The 19,280-nt window shown below is 41.5% G+C and overlaps 2 protein-coding genes and 1 long non-coding RNA gene across 8 annotated transcripts in view; 2 read left to right on the top strand and 1 right to left on the bottom strand.

The window, feature by feature from the left end:
* The first annotated feature begins 1,129 nt into the window (after window positions 1-1,129).
* Window positions 1,130-13,716, top strand: rab11fip4b (RAB11 family interacting protein 4 (class II) b). Its single transcript, XM_088374402.1, has 13 exons — window positions 1,130-1,499; window positions 6,570-6,802; window positions 6,877-7,062; window positions 8,550-8,684; window positions 9,027-9,062; window positions 9,810-9,909; window positions 9,981-10,084; window positions 10,186-10,326; window positions 10,413-10,494; window positions 10,588-10,725; window positions 10,800-10,958; window positions 11,679-11,822; window positions 12,204-13,716. The coding sequence occupies exons 1-13, from the start codon at window positions 1,434-1,436 to the stop codon at window positions 12,318-12,320; spliced, it is 1,641 nt and encodes a 546-aa protein (XP_088230528.1). The 5' UTR covers window positions 1,130-1,433; the 3' UTR covers window positions 12,321-13,716.
* On the bottom strand, window positions 2,335-4,294 carry LOC148399478 (uncharacterized). The gene is made up of 3 exons (XR_015858030.1): window positions 3,466-4,294; window positions 2,610-3,323; window positions 2,335-2,500 (listed from the first exon to the last, which is right to left on the bottom strand). It is a non-coding gene; the product is annotated as an uncharacterized LOC148399478 (long non-coding RNA).
* Window positions 13,717-14,018: 302 nt separating the features above from the next.
* LOC148399479 (uncharacterized) overlaps window positions 14,019-19,280 on the top strand; it is a 31,601-nt gene continuing 26,339 nt past the window's right edge. For 5 of the 6 annotated variants that reach the window (XM_088374411.1, XM_088374409.1, XM_088374412.1 and 2 more), the window contains exons 1-2: window positions 14,768-14,859; window positions 15,057-15,110. Coding sequence is in view for 1 of the 6 variants with exons in the window: in XM_088374408.1 (XP_088230534.1) it covers window positions 14,468-14,859; window positions 15,057-15,110; window positions 15,819-15,937; window positions 16,231-16,394 (729 nt within the window). In the remaining 5 variants the exon portion in view is untranslated. Of the gene's footprint in view, window positions 14,168-14,462; window positions 14,860-15,056; window positions 15,111-15,818; window positions 15,938-16,230; window positions 16,878-19,280 lie in introns of those variants that run through there. The other variant, XM_088374408.1, reaches the window with a different exon arrangement.

Raw genomic sequence — 19,280 nt, forward strand, 5'->3', positions numbered from 1 at the left:
CTCGCAAGTCGTAGTCGTAATGGCTTGTGCTACACGTACGTCTGCACCAGAATGTTGGCCCAAATAAGTGGCCTACAAATTCACTGCTGTTTAAAGTGCATCCCTTTTGGTTCCATCTCCCCCACCCTCTCGGGTTGCTACGTCATTCATCTTGCCGCAGCAGCGGTGGCTGGAGAATCCCCTTCGTGCTGTCTCAGCTGAACTTGGTTCACTCTCTTGATCTCAGTCTTAATTGATCTACAAGTAGGAATAGCTGACTTCTTTGGATTGTAGCTTGAGCCACCTTCAACAGAGTCACTGCGTGTGTCACACGGACACGATTAGAATTGCAAATGCGTTGCAAAGGCAAAGGAGCAGGTCAGCCATTAATCCATAGTACATCCATTAAACAGCACATAAACGAACAACGACTCACCGCTGGTTTGTAATTGTTATCATCACTGACCTGGTTGCAGGAATGAGACCAATTCTTCTGCCTGTTGTGTTGTTATGCGGCGCCGCCGAAATCAGGTCAACTCAGATGCTGCATGAGCAGATGTATCGCAGCCAAACTCAAATGAAAGCACTTGTTCAAAATCAGTTGTCATATTGAATTAAGTTTTGATTTGAACGACTCAACATTTTCCAGACAGACCTAAACTTTTGAAACGTGGCCATTTCAGACCAGCAAGTCATTCGTGTATGTAAACAATGGCGAAAGTGGCCTGGAGATTTTTGAAAGTCTTGAAGACATGATGTAAAAGCCACTATTAGTAGCATACTTATTCAAATATAACATGCAAAAAATGTGCGGAAGATTCATCAAGGAAAATTTCGGATTGTGATTCATTCCGACTGTTTTTGCCTGCAAACTCTTTATAAACGACTAATGGAATTCCTGAAGCATAATATAAATTGTCTCGGGATCCCCACTGACTTCTTTCTCACTGTGATCCAACTTTTGTTCAAAATTCTGCATCACAGCAGACTCCCTGTGCTCCCTTGAACAATCGCTTCTCTCTCACCGGCCACACAGGCCAAGGGGGGCGGGGTTTTATATGCAAACCTGGCCCGAGTAGGCGGGACCTATAAGCCCCGCCTACATAGACAGTTACCTAGCAACGAAACACGACCGCTGCTCTCGCTCAACTTCCCACACAGAGGAGGAGAGGAGGGAGGGGCCGTGTATAGAACCAAATAACCCGTGTAAGCGACTCACTCAGGGGACACCACCGCCGCCGCGTGAGCTTCTTTCTCGGCCCTTGTGTGTGCGATTAAAGAAGAGGGAGTTTAATTTAGCCCCGACCGGAATACTTCAACTTGCAGCGACGCGGCCTTTGGACTTTTGGCGAAGGTTCTGAGGCGAGTAGACGACGGAAGCACCTGTTCTTGTGACAGCCGCTGAACGGAGACGGAGGAGCGACGTACCCACACTTGACACCCGCAGCGAGTGGATGACTTCGGCGGATGAAGGTCTGTCTGGCACCAGAAGGGGGGCCGTGGATGGTGGTGGAAGCGAGGTGAGGCCATTTTCTTTTCTTCCAAAGAATGGGTTCTTCTTTCTTTCTATTATTGTTGTATTAGAGTGGTTTGTCAAATTCTCAGCGGGTTGCTCTCGTTTTACTTGAATTCGTCGCATTATTAGTATTTTAACGGTTCTCTCTGTAAATGGTGTCCAAAACATCACGCTGCACTTTGTTGTCTTTTCCCCGGACGAAAGTAAAAAAGAAATCAAGATAGTAACAGATCAAAACTAACCAAACAAAAGTCGTACTTGAAAACGCGTACAGGTGGGAAACCTATGGCCCGTGGGCCTCATACAGACCACGTAAAAGCATTTTTCTGGGCCGTAGGATTGTAGCCCCAAATGCCAAACACATTTCACTGAACAAATACTCATGGTGTATCAGTAACGGTTGAGGTGGGAGTTGCATTATCACATTTATGAGCCAAATGAGGGACGTATTTGTCATTCATTTAGCGGCCCATCCTTAATATCTGATACTAGGATTATCTGACCTCAACTTTCATTTGTGTTTGTCCTCCAGGCTCGAAACACATCTTTTCCGGACTATTTCATCACTCAAACGTTGCCCGTATCATTTTAATTGATGTTCTATGCTTAATTTTATTACTCCCGTTATATCAGACATCCCTGGTAATCTTTATGGGTCTAAAGACTGTCTGACATAACAAACAACTAAAAGGAAAAGGTTAATGGTCCATTATTTATTCATTTATTTTTATCACTACATCCCATGAAATCCCGTAGACCGTACCAGATCACGTAAATGTTGGACTTCTCACATGGCTGTGCAAGTGATAATCACAAATTAGTCCATAAGTAGAATAGTGACATAAGTTAGTTGCCGTGTGATTGTCAATAGCAACATGTGACGTGTGGAATACTCAAGGTGCCGGACTGGCTGTTACATAATGAGATTTACGCCGCGTCATACAAAATACTCTTGTTAGTTCTTTTTGTTCTTCTCTTCCAGTCATCTTGTTTGGGTGTATTCCCCTGTCAAATGAGATTACTACCCTCAATATTGTATTTTGATAGTCCCCCGAAACAAGATATTCAAGCCACAAATGACCCGACCGTACACGCAATTGAATAACTAGATTACCTCACTCTACTGAGCTGTAGTGGATGAATGGGGCTAATCTGGAGTTAAAACGGTCCTTCCTTTCTCACAATCTCCTTTTATGTCACCTGGCGAAATAAAACTGTGAGAGAAGAATATTCTTCACACGAAACAAATGAGACTTCAATACAAAAACATTCAGTCATCATATCTCCAAAAAGTCAAGTATTGTTCTGTGCATATCATTTATTCCAAGAAGAATGTGTACCGTATTTTCCGGATTATAAATCGCTTCGGACAGCAGCCATAAAATGTATAATGAAGAAGAAAAAGATCGGTTTCCCCTTCGCTTCTTGTCACTGTGACCTCTCAACGAGGACGCCAAATGCTTCGGTTATCAAGACGGCAGCCTTGAACAATTGATACGATGATAGAACCTCAGCTATTTGGGCCGCTATCTCTTTCAAACTTTCCTGGATGTAGAGCTGAGTGGCATCTGTTTGCTCTTTTGTATTTGAATGTTTAATTTGGTCATCGCTTTTAGAATCCGTCATCATCTCGAGCTGAACTTTGGATTCCTCACCGTTGGGTGATGCCAGAAAAAAATGTTAGTTGTAAGGTTGATGTGAAAACAGCCCCTCACCACCAAAAAAAACCATCTTTGTGCTATTTCCAGGCCAACACCAAACTTGTCTGTTTAGTGTGAAATTTCATTGTGCCTTGTCCGCGTTGATTTCAATCGTCCATGTTGTGAGTCTGTAAACAATAAAGAGTTCAACAGGTCGGCGTCACCCTGGGAACAAATGGACTTAACACACGCACACCAATCCCGTATGCTTTGTTGAGTCACACTTTAACGTCACTTCGTTAAGAAAGAGCAAAGCAGTCATTTACTCACCCGAGAGAACTGAGCCGCATCATAACGAATCGTTAGACAAATCGAACCGTCCTTGAATCGTGGGTCCTTGTTTTGTATATGACAGCAACCCAGAAGGTTTGGTCAGATTGACCAAAGTCGTGTTTGAAAATCAGTTGCATGTTGAAACATTTACCAAAAGTTGAAGGAAGGCTTGGAATGTATCTTTATAATTTGAATTCCAAAATGTGACTTCGAACTTCCTTTTGATCAGTCACAAAGTTGTCAGGACGAGTTCTCACTTTCGGTCTATGGATCAGGATCAGGTTTTCCTTGTTTAACGGCCGCTCCGCACCCTCGCCCTCGGTTGCGCTCGGTTTGTGTCAAATAGTGGCCATCCCACTAATAATCGCCGGGCCTTTCAATAAATCGTTTGGTGCGTCATCCGCTGAACACAAAAGGTTGCTCGGGGTCGAATTAAACCTGCACCTTTCCCAGCTTCCTAACAAAGGTGCAATGGTGGCAGTTTGACCAAGAATAGCGGAAAGGCATGAATGGGATGACAAGTGTTGACACCCGAGACACACACCCTGTTGTGTAGAAAGCAATTGTCATTGTACCGCAAGTATCTGCCATGTCACACCAGACGCTGGCATCGACGTTACCATTCATCAAATTTTCCTGTTGTCATCAAACAGTGGCTTCCTGCCAACATACGCGGAAATATCTTGCTTTGTGAGTTTAGGCGCTGCTACGCCAATCCTGCAGAAAAAAATCTGTGTCCTCCCTCCATTTTGCTGTATCCAACATTCCTGGTAATCCAAGACACACTACCTTGTGTGTGTCTGTTGGACACAAGCAAATGCCTGTGTGTGTCTGACAACTGTGCGGACACAACAAAGCTCTTTGTATACCTGCATGCAGCTGAGGTGTGTCAGAAAGGTTCCGGGACTGAGGTCACAAACGTTCTTTTTCAAACCCAGACTGGGTTCTCACAAATTTTCCGATTTGAAAATATCTCTTGTGTGACATCTGTCCTAGACTACTTCTGACATTCGCCATATGTCAAAATATTTCCACGTGGCTATATTACTCACCAGATTGGAAAGTAAATATTTACAGTTGAAGGAGGAAAAGAAGGTCATTTAAATTCTAAGAATTATGAGTCACTAGGTTTACCATATTGAGTTCTGTCAGTTTGAACAAACTGATGAGAAAATATGAGTCATGACTTCCTCTGCGTGGAACGAGTAAAATATTTAATTGTACAAAGTAGTAGACAAAGTAATTTTTTTTGGAGGGGGGGGGTCAGTCGTTGATCTCCAACTTCGCATGCTGTGTTTAACAATCAACCATAATGTTCTCCTGGAATTTGGCAGGAGCATGGACTTTGCCCTTTACTGTATTTTGTGTCTCACACACGGTCGGCGACTTTTTTGAGTTTTATGGCGGAAGACAACACGGGCAATGATTAAATAAAATGATTCCACATTCATCACAGTAATGTGATTTGAGTGTCACTCGCCATTGATGCTATCAGTTATTTTCGGGAAGTGCTTATAATGAGGATATGAACTTTAATTGCGTTTCTGTTTACTATCAACTGTGGTTTTGGTATTAATATATTTTCATTTTGCTGAGAAATCTTCAATGACAATAAAGATCTATTCTATTCTAAAAATTATTCAAATGAGGTGGGGACATTAAAAATGTAGAAACACTTCTTTCAGAAATTAATAGAAAAACGTGACGGATAGTTTGTCTGTTTGCAAATCCCTAAAGAAGGGCAAGTCCACTTTCAAAATGTTGTTGCCTCCCCTCGGACACTTTGAATGGATTGGAGATGACAGAAGTACCCAGTGGCGACAGCTCGGCCAGAACATCAGAGGCGAGGCATTAAATGCACTTGTGAATATTTTGGTGTCGCCAACATTTAGGTCGCCCGGCGGCAAAAAAGAACGAATGCAGGGGAAGAGAGTTACAAATGTAGAAAAAGCCGGTGCACATTAAAATTCTGCTGCATATTCTCTCCTTGTTATCATCTTTGTTTCCCTCTCCACCACCCATCCATCTGTCCATCCTCTATCTCACTGCATTGTTCAGGCAGCTCATTCATTATTCCGTTTTGCTGTGCTGACTCACACTGATTCAAAGCCTTTTGCATCCAGCCGATCAATTTAATTTGTACGGGAGTTCATTCAGGCCTATTTTATTTTATTCGACACTGTCGAGTTGGAAACGCACCAGTGTTGGCAAATTTCGATGGAACAAGTATCAAGCGACAACAACTTTTGCATAAACACTTTCTTTTTAATTACACTGAAATTGGGATGTCCCAACTGTAATGACATGTCACATTTCAAAAGAAATTTCAAACCTTTGTGAATGCTCAAATATTGGGCTAATGTAGCAGTCTACATGTTTCACTTTCTTGTCAAACGTCACAAATGATATGACAGTTCTTAGTTTACACAATAATGCATCATGAATTTAAGGCGTTCGTAGAAAGCTATCAAAATAAAACTAGTAACATTGTTTAACATCTCATGGCCGTGACTAAACTATTGGACCGGCTGGTTGGATACTTATCGAAAGCAAACCACACTTGTAATATTTGGACTAAGTGTACACCGTGTTCACTTTGTTTGATGGCGACACACCCGCTGCGTCACATGTTGTGTTGTAAACAGTATTGGCAGCGCTCGTGTGAAACAGGAACTGTCAGAAAACCTGCCAGGGGAAATGCTAGCGAAATGCGACCGATTATTGCAGAACAGGAATGAAAAAGGCTCACCTTCCCTAACCTTTTCAAAAAAAAAAAAATCTCTGTGGGTTTTTTCTTTCAGCTCAGCTTAAGACTTGTTGTATCACACAAGATTGAAACATTTGAATGGAACGTGGCAGGACCTGTGGCCTATGACCTGTGAACTTTTTCACCTTTCCTTGTCTCCAGACCCCATGGTGGCCTCGAGCACATTCCAGTAGAATTTACCAAATGAACAGCTAATCCTTCCTACAATGTGATTTATTAAAATGGCCCACCCAAAACAATAATACTCATTCGCCAAGAATGGGCTGTATTCTAACTTGATGGTTCAAGTCATCTTATGAAATGTTCTCACCCTTTCCTATCATGTTCCTCTCAGTCCAGCGAAGACGAGCAGCACTTTCCGGTCATCATGTGTACGCGGGCTTATCCCGACGCCTTGCCAAGCAGCCCGCTGTTCTCCGGAGATGCAGAAGATGACGAGGGCAAGGAGCGAGATTCCGACAGAGACAGTGCAGTGGAAAGCACCCAAGGCTCTGACACCTCGGAGGGGCCCGACCGACTCGGCAATAAAGAAGACATCTTGGGCGATCTCTTCTTCTCTGCTGAGAAGTAAGCCGCGTCTCATTTTTGCGTGAAGAAAGATGTTTTATTTCAGCGACATTCTTTCATTGTGTTGCCATCAGGACAAGCGGCACGAGCAACTCCGTGATTTCCGACCTGTCCACGCGCTCCTCGGCTTCCTCGAACGAGGAGCAGTTTGAGGACTACGGCGAAGGAGAGGAGCCTGACTACGCTGCCAGCAGTCCCTGTCCGGACGACGACACCCGCGTCAACGGGTACTCTGATCTCGGCTCGTCCGTGTCATCAAGGTGAGAAAGACTCGTAGACAGGATGCTAAACAATATTTTAGAGACTCGTAGTATCAAAAATGTTGCCTTGATACGCAAATAATAAAGATGGTATCGGTGTGTAGTATCGGAGCATTTCTCAGAGTCTGAACGAGGCGGACAGTATTGCCAACCTTATCTTTATAACTGTAAAAGCAGCTGTCGTGTCTTTCGCCCTCAGGACGGCATTAATATTCACCAGAGGCTTTTGTTTAATGCGATTAAGACTAAAGCCGAGAAAGCCACTCTGAGATTTTTCCACGCATACCAAGCAGACCAAAGTTATAAAGTGAACTGGCTTGGAGAGCTTTATATTCTAAATGAGGTTCAGATTTAGGAGAAGTCTTGGATTACACATTGGGAGAGGCTATGGAATGCAATATTGTGGAAAGCACTTAAAAGTGGGTTAAACGTGCAAGGCTGGACAATTGAAAACAAAAGTGAACAAAAGTGATGCAATTTAATCAAATGGATTAAGCCCTGTTGATTAAAAACTGCCACATTTTGTAGCAGGTTGCGCCTACCCCGTAAGCTAAATGGCTACCTTGAATGAAGATCACGCTTTCACTAATTGGGGAGAAAAAAAATGTAGTCGCTGTACTAATGACTTCCTTTCATGTACATAGTTTTCCACGTACCTACATTAACTTTTGAGTACAGGGAAACTATGTCGCTAACGCCTATTTTAAACAGGTTCCCTGCACGATTTTAATCATGACCTCCTGTGACAACTGCATCTTTTTTTTCGGGGGGACAATTATCATTCTAGTTCACATTGACGTGCTATTGATGTCGTGACGTCCATGTTTAAGATCCGCCCGGGAGCTACATTAAGTAGTCTTCCGAGTGTTTTAAAGTCTTTTTCCTTGTTTTGGTTTTCAAACTCCAGTTTCACCTGACCTAATCTGTGATACTACTGACAAAGAAAGGCCTCTCCTTTTAATAGACTCCTCCCTCTATTGTCAGCTAAGCAAACCAACTGCTCTGTAAATACATTTGCGGCGCACTTTGACCCAAACAATTAAGCGTTTACAACCAGTGTGAGTTTAAGCTATAAATTAAAAGTGAAAAGTACTCTCCATTGAATGTAAGTGGTTTTACATTGTAGCAGCCTTTGTTTTCCCGCAATCCATTAGGTCTTCATTTTATGATTGCGTCTTGGCATGAAGACTTTAGACCGCAGCGTAGACAATACGCCTGTCATATTTTGAACCGTTTTCAGAGATACACCCTAATGTCAAGGAAGAGTAATTATAAGCAAGGTATGGCATAAAAACAATTAGAACCTTAAGTGGCTTCGCAGAGCTTTATTCTCGTAACGTTACTCGGAAGTATAAAGGAACATTGATAAGTCCGCGTTGACATGTCATTTTCGCGTAAAGGTTACATGACAGTCCTGTGCGAGATCAGCAAGCCTCCATCGTGAAATTCACTCGTGTGTGTGTGTGTGTGTGTGTGTGTGTCAACAGTGCGGGCCAGACGCCTCGCAAGCTGCGTCAACAATTCCAGAGTGAGATGGTGGACATCTACTGTACTCATTGCAGCAAAAAAGTCAACCTGCTCAATGACCTGGAAGCACGTCTCAAGAATCTCAAGGCCAACAGGTAGAAGGTCACTCTGTCATGTTTAACATGTGTACAATGATGGAGGTCAATTGGAATCATTGGGCTTTAAAGTAAGCTGGCATATTTTTTAACGTTTGATGTTTAAGTTTGAAAAGACTCAAATGAGGTAAACATTCATTTTTCTGGGTTATATCCACCTCATGAACAAATAAAGGTTATATTACATTTGGTCTTTTGTGTCGCTCTTATCGCAGCCCATTTAAAGAGCCAGCTGCTGTTTTGTTTTTCTACTGCCTCGTTCAACTGATAGACATCTCCATGGCAATTCACAGTAAAACTCTCTCTCACTTTTTTTTTTTTTTTTTTTTTGTTTTGGTGCAGCCCCAGCAGGAAAATCTCCAGCACAGCATTTGGGAGGTAAGAAACCGTTTACATCTTTCTGTCTTTATGGGGACTCATATTTCTTTGGAGGCTTTTTGAGGGGACCGATGGTACAGATTCTTTACCCCAACAAATAGTAAAGGCAGAAAAATGTTTGGTTAACTTCACCACATTGAAGTATTTACTACTCTCCTATCTCTCGTCCACCACGTGCAGTCTTGTACTTAAACAGTGCGTTAATTAGTAAACCGCTCATTCCAAGAAAAGCATTGACATGGCTAACAGAACGTGCCGTAAAATCGTTGCTCCAGACTGTCTGTTGGTCTGAGATGTTTTGTATGCCTTCTTCCAACCGCACCAATTGAGTTATAGTGACAGAGTGAAAATGGCCTGTCAGAGCTGATCTATGTATTCAATATAGCACTTGACGCCCGCACTGTCCTCTCTTTGTCTCTTTTGGTTCCCTTTTCCATTTTTATTACCCTCGTTATCCGTTCCTCTTTTTAGTTTCCTCTTTTGTTTCCCCGAGAATGAGTGGCCGCCGTTGCTCTTTTAAAGGCACGAATAACGCAATTGAAATGTCAATCCGGACATAAAACTGTGACGCTAAAGCAACCTGTGCTATTTTAATTCTGTTTGCACCACTTTCTCTTGTTGACATTGGCTCTCGGGTGCAGCTCTCTGTCATTCTGCTTTCCTCGGAGAGATATTTGTCATGCCTTGGACTTTCTCGTGTCTCAGCCATGCAAACACATTAAAGAGATCTACTGTGTGTTTGAGCAGGCAGCTGCTCCACAACAGCAACTTGAGTAGCAGCAACGGCAGCACCGAGGACCTTTTCCGAGATAGCATCGACTCTTGTGACGTCGACATCAATGAGAAGGTATGGTCTTTTTTTTTTTATTTATTTATTTTTTTCTCATTGCATTTATCAAGATCTCTGTCTTTTGCCAGGTGAACTCTTTGGAGAAGAAAGTTGCAGAACTGGAAAATGAAATTTTGTTGAATGGTGATCTCAAGTCCAAATTGAAGCAGGATAACACTCATTTAGTTCACAGGTAACGCGCAAAAACATGTGCCCGCAAGTTCTCAAAGCTTTTGACAGAATGAAGGAATAATATTGGGTTTTTTTTGTTTTGTTTTGTTTCAAAAATCAAAGAGTTAATGAGCTGGAGGAGCAGCTAAAAGACCAGGAGACTCGTGAGAACCAAAATCTACAAGGGGAGTTGAAACGACACAGAGAGGCCTTCAACAAGATGGAGAAAGACAAAACCACGCAGATTGAGCTGCTGAACAGCCGGTGAGAAATTTACACAAGCTATTTTTAATCATTTTATTTTATATACTTTCCTGGATTGACGATTGTGTGTGTTTTTCTACTTTTAGCGTGAAGCAGCTGGAGGATGAGAAAAATGAAATGCATGTCGGCATGTGCAGACTCAAGACACAGACGGAGAAATTGGACGAGGTACATGGGAATATTTTTTTTCTCACATCAGCTCAGTTCTATTTTTTTTTCAATACCTGCAAAAATACATAAACGATTGAAATTGCATTTCAGGAGAAGCAAAGGATGACAGATAAACTGGAGGACACCAGTTTGCGGCTGAAGGATGAGATGGACCTGTACAAGAAGATGATGGACAAACTGCGGCAGAGCAGGCAACAATTCCAGCAAGAGAAAGAAGCCATGCAGGAGGTGCAAATCAATCATCTACAGTGCTACTCACATCATCGAGCGTGACTTACCATATAGCCACGCCTTTTGTGCAGCTAATCGAAGACTTGCGGCGAGAGCTGGAGCACTTGCAGCTCTTCAAACTGGAGGTGGAGAAGCCTGGACGAGGGCGTAGCTCAACTTCTAGTCTGTCTGAGTACAACAGTCGGACCAGGGAGGTGGAACTGGAGTATGAAGTCAAGAGACTCAAGCAGGTATTCTTTGACACTAATTTGTTGTGAGTGTACAAACCTGCTGTTAGGTAAACAATGACAGAACGTCTGTCTGTGTTTTTACATGTCTCCAGGATGATTATCTTTGTACAGTTGTTACACTGGTGACTTTTTTAATTCTTTTCCTCTGCCACACGCATTTTCTATTTTCGTATTTTGGCCGACTCAATTACTCCTTATTTACATTTTAGACAAACAAGGGCGATCCGGAAAAAGAAAAACCTCCCACTGAAGTGTTCCATAGGAAGGAATAGGTCACTATCCCATGCTCGGCAGTAAAGTCAATGTCTATACTTTGTGTCTGTGTGTAGCGATTTATGTCCCAGGAATTTCTTCCCCCTGAATTCCAGCAGCTGAGGTTGTCGGGGGTACCGCTCCGTCTCGGTTCGATGGTAAAATTGCTTCTTGACCCCTCCGTTTGACATTAACCACTAATCTCAGTGGAGTAGCGTGAACCTGACCCAGCTGACCCGGCCGGGCTCAGAGCTGCAGTCCCCTTACTAATGATTAAGTCAAGAATACATGGGGGGGGGGGGGGAGTATGCTCACTTACTGATCAATGGTCCTCTCAAGGTCAGCATGGCGCTTTTATAACACGCCAGGTAATGCAGGGTAACACTCATCACCTTGCTTTACGCTTCAACTCCATCGCTCTGACCCAAATACTTACCACTTACTTTTCTCTATTTATCCGCTTCCCAGGAGAACCAGAGACTGAAGGAGCAGAACGACGAGCTGAATGGTCAGATTCTCAGCCTGAGCCTTTACGAAGCCAAGAATTTGTTCGCCACGCAGACCAAAGCCCAGTCTCTGGCTGCTGAGATAGATAACGCCTCCAGAGACCAGGTAACGTTCGGAACCAGTGTAAAGCATTTGCAAACATTTGAGGGTCTTCATTGTTGTTCTTTTTTACAGTAGAGTGACTCATTCCACATTCAGTGTCGTGCGTTTGTACCATTTTGGAAAACGGACTGCCCCAAAAACTGAGGCGGGTCGAGCCAATCTATTATTGTGCAGTGCAGAGCAGCATTAGATGAGTCAGCACAGGACTGCTTGCCTCATCTGAGTGCAGCTATTACGCAATATAGAGATCATGACTCGGTCTATTTGTAGCTCACCCCTGACTCGTCACGCCTAAACCTGAATTTAAATTACCAGTAATTACGGCATTGACTTGTCAAGGAGTTCTTTTTAAACGTATGCCCTGTGCTACTTATATTTCCCCAGTTAATGGAAGCCCTGAAGGAGCAGGAGGAAATCAACATGCGGCTGCGGCAGTACATGGACAAAATCATTCTGGCCATACTTGATCACAACCCGTCCATCCTGGAGATAAAGAACTAGCAGTCACTCTGTGTGTGAAGAGACTGTACAGAACATTCCTCTTATGGAACATAAACAACCGGAATGTCGCCCTCTGCTGTTTATGGATTGAAAAACAGGCATTTAAAGGGAGTGACTTGACGGTTATGCTGCTGAGATTTTTGAGCGTTATCTTTTTGTACTGCGTCTGTGTTTTGGGACTGGACTAAAGCTACTGTATACAGGACTATGTGCACACTGGTATGAAAACTGGAACAGCATGTAGCCGTCGTCTGTTTTCATATTTGGAAAGGGACAGTTCGATCCGTGCCGGCCAGTAGATTAGCACTGTGAGAAATTAGACCAGAGATTGATGTTGTGTTTGATTCTGGCATGTCTTCATAGAAGGTTGTGAAATGTGGTCAGGGAGGACTTTTGAGTAAAATGGGTCATGTACCTCAACAGATGAGGGTTTTTGGTGAAGTCAAATGAAGGTAATACTGGTTTCCTCTTAAGAACGTCTTCCAGAAATATGGCAGTGACATTTGCCGTGTCGCACTTTTTAATCACTTGTCGTCACTTTAGGGAGATGAAAGCTCATCCGCCCGAGGAGTGTCTTTAAAATGGAATTTAGATCAGTGCTATTAGCTAGCGTCTCCCCAATGCATGAAAGGTACGTCGCTGTTGGCAATAATAAGCTCAACAAAATGTGACAAGGTAAAATGAATGTTGCTACTTCTGTGTTGGTAATGCAAAGTGGTACTAAAGAAAATATGACTACACAACCCAAATAGTTGTGTGAAACTTTATTATAGTGTAAATATGTTGATGTGTAAGAAGGGACAACAATACGCTGTACTATGTAAATAACTGAAACTTGAGTTTTGCTTCCTTGCACAAAAAAAATGCTCTGTTTTCCCTCTGCATGGTTTATACATTCAATCTGTGCCTTGGGAGGACCATTTTAAGAAGGCTACGTTCTGTCTTAACCATTCTCCCAACTTGTAAATGTTAGAATTATATAGTGAACATTTGTAAACATGCCACTGGCTAGTTTTTTTCAGGAATCTATTTTCTACAGATATTATCAGGAAAGACGCAATGGCTCAAGTAGGTGCATAGCGCAATGCATTGTGTGGTACCTTAGCGAAGGTTTAGATTTTTTGTCAGTCTAAAAATTTTATAACGATGCAAAAGAAGGATTTGTTGTATGTCTACATCATTGCTCGCAGAAAAAGCCCATATTAGTTTAAATTTGATTTATGGTTAGTAAACTGTCTTCCTAATCTGAGGTCAGTGATGCGTGTTGTCAGCATTTTTAACTTATCCACAGGTACCTATATTTTTTGTGTGTCTTGGTTTCACTTTGGCTGTTTGTACCATTCTAGAATTGAAATTAAAGGAGCAGATGGAGCTATTAAAATATACCACATTATAATCGTTTCTATTTTTTCTTCTGTTTTACGTATATATGTATATAATAATACTTTTAACTACAACTCGCGATAAAGATTTCACTGGACAGTTATATTTTAAAACAAGGTTGTTGATAGGTTACAGCTCTTGGATTTAATGGTTTTAACTACTTTGCACAGGTGTACACAAAGCTGTACATTGTGTATTTTAATGGTTATTCAAACGAACAACTGAAATAAAAAACTATTTATTTTCATATAGTTTCAGAAAAATCCAATTATTGTATAATGTAAGAAAATACACTTGTCCTATGAAAAGAGCAAGCACGGTTGTAGTCTGACGCTCTGAAACTACAAACATGGCGTTCAGAGAGATTTGGCGCCAGCGAGTGTCCAACTTCCCCTTCCAGGTGGTGACTGATCGATTAACAATCGATCTATGAGCAAAGGTGTACTTCTCAGCCTACAGCACAGGTGAGGCACAATATAATAAGAAATATATTAATGTAACGTCAAAATAACATTGACATTAACTATATAACCCCCTAATGGGTCACGCTGAGGTATTTTTTCAGATTAATCGCAAATGTATGTATGTATGTCAATCAATCGGCTACAATTAGCTTAGCCTTTAGCCAGACAGCTATTAGATTAAAGAAAATGTGCACAAAGGTTCACCAAACGCTATTAAATTTGAAATTAGGTTCATAAAGTTTGGTGTTAACCGTGGTACTTGTTAAAATGTTTTTTTTTTTCGACTATCACGCAGGTTTCATGATGTCCGGATATTCTACAGATTTTGGCTATGGGCGGAAAGAATCTCGCAAGAACAACTGTAGCACCAATGGAGCAAATATTTCGTCTTTATTTAAAGAACGGACTTTGTCCTTCAGTTGCCCATCTGCTCCTACTAGAACCAGTCTAAGCACAAAAACAGACCAGTCAAATGTTACCAAGCCACAACACGTGGTTAATGGGTACTTGAACCATGAGAAGGAGAAGGCAAGCAATGGAGCTCCTGCAAGGGCGAAAAGGAAAGAAACATTTTTAGCTGCAGGAGGCAATGTGGTAAACGGGACCACCGGTGAGCCCCATGTGTTGGCCACCTCTGAGCAAGCAGCAACAAAACCTGGCCCACCTGTGACAGCAAAGGTGAAAAACAAGAGGTAGGGCTGAATGTTCTGTCAAACAAGTTAAATAAAATGCAATCTCAAATGGGTAATAAGATTCAACATTTGGTATTATACTTTACCTGTACATCTTTGCAGTGGTGTAATATCTGGTTTTGAATTGAAATTGCAGTATCTGCTGAATTATCACTGTTTCTATATTTCTTTAAAATATTCAAATGTTTCTGCTCTAGGAGGAGTAAAAAAAGGAGGAAGGTCTGCATTGAAGGCACACAATGTATTTTAAGGTAAGCTTCTTTGTCAGTTGTCACATGTATGGCATTATGGCCACTCTATTTGAATTAATAATAGAGTATTTTGTTTTTAATAAGGCAAGTTGGATAATCAGTTGCTCAAAGTAACAGACATATGGTTGTATATGTTTGCTGTGCCTCTGTTTACTGTACTCTATACTGACTTCAAACATAAAACAGCACCAGTTAGACTAACTAGCATAACCCAACATTACTTTTACAACTTAAAGCTAAACTAACCCGAGGCAGCCCGATGCAAAGCCTTGCAAAATCATTTTATATCATGGAGTTTCCGCTCTTGAAGTAAATGCATTGTGTTCTCAGTATTTACCCACTGTTTGAGAAAATACTACAACATAAAAAACACATATATAAAATGTCATGGTTTAGTTGGAACATTTTGAACCATTTAGTAATGAGCATTTTTATACGCCCAACTTGACATCACAGTTGCCAGGTCTCAGGTCACAATCAATAACTGTGATGTCATTTTCAGTGGAGAACAAGTGGCAAAATGGCCGCCGCCTGATATGGACAAAAACAGGTGGATTTTTCCTGTTTAATTCATATCTCTCAAGTGAAACATTATTCCGAACAGTGTTTTAACTAGTTTGGCTGTACAGAACATTTTGGTTTGGCATCCCTTTGTGTCTGTGATGTCATCAGCTAGCCTTATCTCAGTAATCAGTTGGCCTTTTATAGAGGCACTAAACTTGCGGATCGAAAGAAGTTAACATTGCCGCCGCCGGAGGAGAAGGAGGAAGACTGGGAAAAAGAATGTGAAGCTCACTTGCAAAAGACACTTGCCCTTCAACCTTATGGTAAGAAATGTTTTGTCTTTTTAATGCATGCCTCCCTCTCCTTTTTATGTCCTATTTATTTATTTATTCTCCTATTTATATCTTCCACTACTATGCTAACATGGACAAAGTAGAAGTGAATTATTGATGAGCCTTCCAGTTTTGAAGTTGTATGTTCTAACTGCTGAGTTGACACAAAGGCTCTTAATTCTCCCTCGATGCAGGCGTGGAATGCATATTGGCGTCATTGTCATTTTAGTCACGGCTGTTATGAGGGTGAAAACTGACAACCATCTTATGCTCCTTCTTTGTAGGTCCAGAAGATGCATTTGTGATGGCTTTTCAGGATTTAACAGTGAAACAATGGGAGGATATGCCAAACACAGCCAGTTACAATCCAGCCATCCACCACCCAGGCCCACTCTGGTTGTTCCGCTCCAGAATCGCTCCTGAGCCTGGACAGTTTGCCGATGCGTAGGTCCGCTTTCTACTGACCGTCATGATTTGTTATAGTCCAACTTGTTAGCCCTTAATGGCAGTTTTGAAGATCAAGGTTGAATAATTCTGAGGCTTGTTTTCCTCATTGAAAATATAAGTTGAAAAATATTAACCTACTTGTAATTTGTTTTTAAAAGTATGAGATTATATTGTAGCTTTTATTTCATATTGTTACATTCCGATTTTACAATTGTTTGTCGTTTTGCATGTTTTTGCCAAATGAATACGACTTTTTTTATTCAGTTTTAGTAACGTTTTAGTCTAAGTGCTTTTAATTTCCATTACTAATCATTGCAGTTGATCATTGAGTTTTATTAGATAAATAATTGGAGTTTTCAATCCTGTGCCGTGTACAATCAGTTTTACGCTGCATGTAAAATCCAACTAGTATATTGTCATTTATTGACTCTGACTTGCTGTACACTTGCATAACTAAAATAAATCAAATGTTCCGAAGCTTAAACCTCGCTTGATTTTATTCACCAGTTTTTCTAATCACCAAATTGGGCTTGTTAAAGCAATAACGCTTTCTGGCCACTGGGTGGTGCAATTGTTGCACTTTTATGTCATTTTTCAGCAGCAACGGGAGTTGAATGAGTTCATTTCCAAGGCCCCTTGCTTGCTGACTGCATTTCTCCCCGGAGTTTTATCCACCAAGCACCGAATGCCGATAAGGCAACTGTTATCGTGCCAATTCAGTGTTTTTACAATATGAAAATCCTTCAACAAATGGTCAATCAAAATGTGTGCATTTTTATTATATTGTGTCGTATATTATTTAGGGTGTTGCATTTATTGACTTTTTAGAAATAGATGCTTCCTTAAGTAAACACCGTAATCCGAATAGTTCTCTTGTTTTTTCTGCAGTCCCAATGGACATATCCATCTGTCAACAATACACACTTTCGTTTTTAATAACACTTGTCTGTGTGTTTTGCTCATAATGTCAGTACGTACAGGCAAAGTGCAGCATTTGAGCGCCACAAAATTTAATTCAGTCATCTGGTTCCTGTGTGTGAGCTGTCAAGTCGTGTTTTAATTGATTGGGAGTCTTCAAGTTTCTACCACGATGTGGTAATTAATGCATGCTAAAGAAAGAAAATGTTGGTTGCTTTGCCAATTGAGCGTAGATCCTCTCATCTATCCAGCTGCAAGATGACATTTGGCCACCATCAGTTGGCAGCGGCAAAAGATGAATTCCTCTTTGCTCATACAAACAGCATGCACCACTTTTGTGTTGTGTGTATCTGTGCATGTGTGTGACTCACAACCAATCAAGTCTTTCTCATCTTGCCCTTGGTATGTCTGCTCATCATCTTCCTCATTGATCCTGTCCAGTACAGTATGCTGGCACGTAAACAAAGATGGCGGCAGTTAGCTAACCACAACCAGGCTCAAACAGTAGAAAAACTGGTTCACATTTGACCATTTAGATGAGAAGCCAGCATTCTCCAGTCATCTTGTGTAGATTGGTAAAAGATGGAAAGCCTCAATCCGGCAAGTTGTACGGCAACTTTAGGATTTAGTTTCGCAATATGACCTTGACCTTATTGAATCAGTGTTAGGGATTTGATGGATTGCTCCATCCTCGGAGGAAGTGAACTTTCTGGTGTGCCTTTAATTCTTGTGAAGGATCCTTTTCCATTGTGACCCGACCCAGATGGGAGGTAGCCAGAATGTCATGGTCGGTCATTGAAGGGTTGCAGTCCGGACCCAGAAATGGTGCAAGCCCTCATGACAATACACAACGTTTCCTCACTCTAATAAATCAACCTTGCATACTCTCGACAGTCCCTCTTGGCCGCAAAACCCTTCGCCTGATTTTTTTGTTGCTTCTATCTGTAATCATTTTAGTCCTCTCGGGAGAATTGTTCTGAAATAAGGTCTTGCCACATGTGGTGAACACAAGAAAGGCAGCTCTTTTAGCCAAGTGGGTGAGTCAGGACTTTTTTCACCATAGTATTGTGAAAGCGGAGCACAGTGTTACTGCTGCTGGTAATGAAACTGTGTGTGTCCGTGTGTGTGTGTGTCACTTTGTGCTGTGTTAATGCAGAACAGTTTTGCTGTAATGTGATTGCTGTTCAAATTGTTAGCACGTGGTCTTGTAAAAACGCTGTGAAGTTCCTGACGGGTTGCTCAACTACATTTTGAGAAGATTCTTTTGTCGTTCTTGTCTTTGGTTGGCTTACTTTGACCAGTCATTTATGAACTGTGAAGTAGACTCGTCTTAAAGCGACTTATATAGTGACATCTGAGACGGGCCAGCGTGACCTCCATCTGCTCATTCAGCTGACAGCATTACAACATTGCTATTGATCCAAGAATGTTTGCAGAGTTTGTTTCAAAATCAGTTCCAACTTGGAAAAACAAATCTATGGCTACCATATTTTCAACCGCACCTCGTAACACATCTCGCGCCAACCTTTGAGTGATAGTTTTAATTTGACATTGGCAGTTGTCTGAGCTTTCTCAAGTTTAATAATTTTATGTTGTCAAGAAATCCAATTGCTTTTGTATTTGTTTTAGCTCTCAGGCTCCCTGTCACTCAAACAAAGCATATGAATAAAACCTCTTGAAATGAAAAAATAGTTTGGGCAATGACAATACTCGAAAGAATTTCATCAGTAAAGTGCTAACACTGATCGCTCAAGTACTTGATGTGGGATCGAGTTTGCAAGGGCACAGATTTTCTACAGATGTCATTTTTGGTGTTACTTTTTTCTCCCGGGTTCCTAGAGATGTAACTCTGGGGTCCATAACCATTTCTTTCTGTCCACAGCCTTGTTGTTAGACGAAGCCGTTAACTCTAGCCAAATATATTCAATTTGATTGAACGAAGCCAATCGGTATATTGAAGTTCCTGCAG

This window comes from Syngnathus floridae, chromosome 4 (genome assembly GCF_059516105.1).
Source record: "Syngnathus floridae isolate MCC-2025c chromosome 4, RoL_Sflo_1.0, whole genome shotgun sequence".
In the NCBI taxonomy this organism is placed as follows: Eukaryota; Metazoa; Chordata; class Actinopteri; order Syngnathiformes; family Syngnathidae; genus Syngnathus; species Syngnathus floridae.

Excerpts from the sequence above, each read along its gene's own strand:
- rab11fip4b (XM_088374402.1), top strand. The coding sequence starts at position 1,434 with ATGACTTCGGCGGATGAAGGTCTGTCTGGCACCAGAAGGGGGGCCGTG. Across the intron at positions 1,500-6,569 it reads TGGATGGTGGTGGAAGCGAG|TCCAGCGAAGACGAGCAGCA; the intron begins GTGAGGCCATTT and ends TGTTCCTCTCAG. Across the intron at positions 7,063-8,549 it reads GGCTCGTCCGTGTCATCAAG|TGCGGGCCAGACGCCTCGCA; the intron begins GTGAGAAAGACT and ends GTGTGTCAACAG.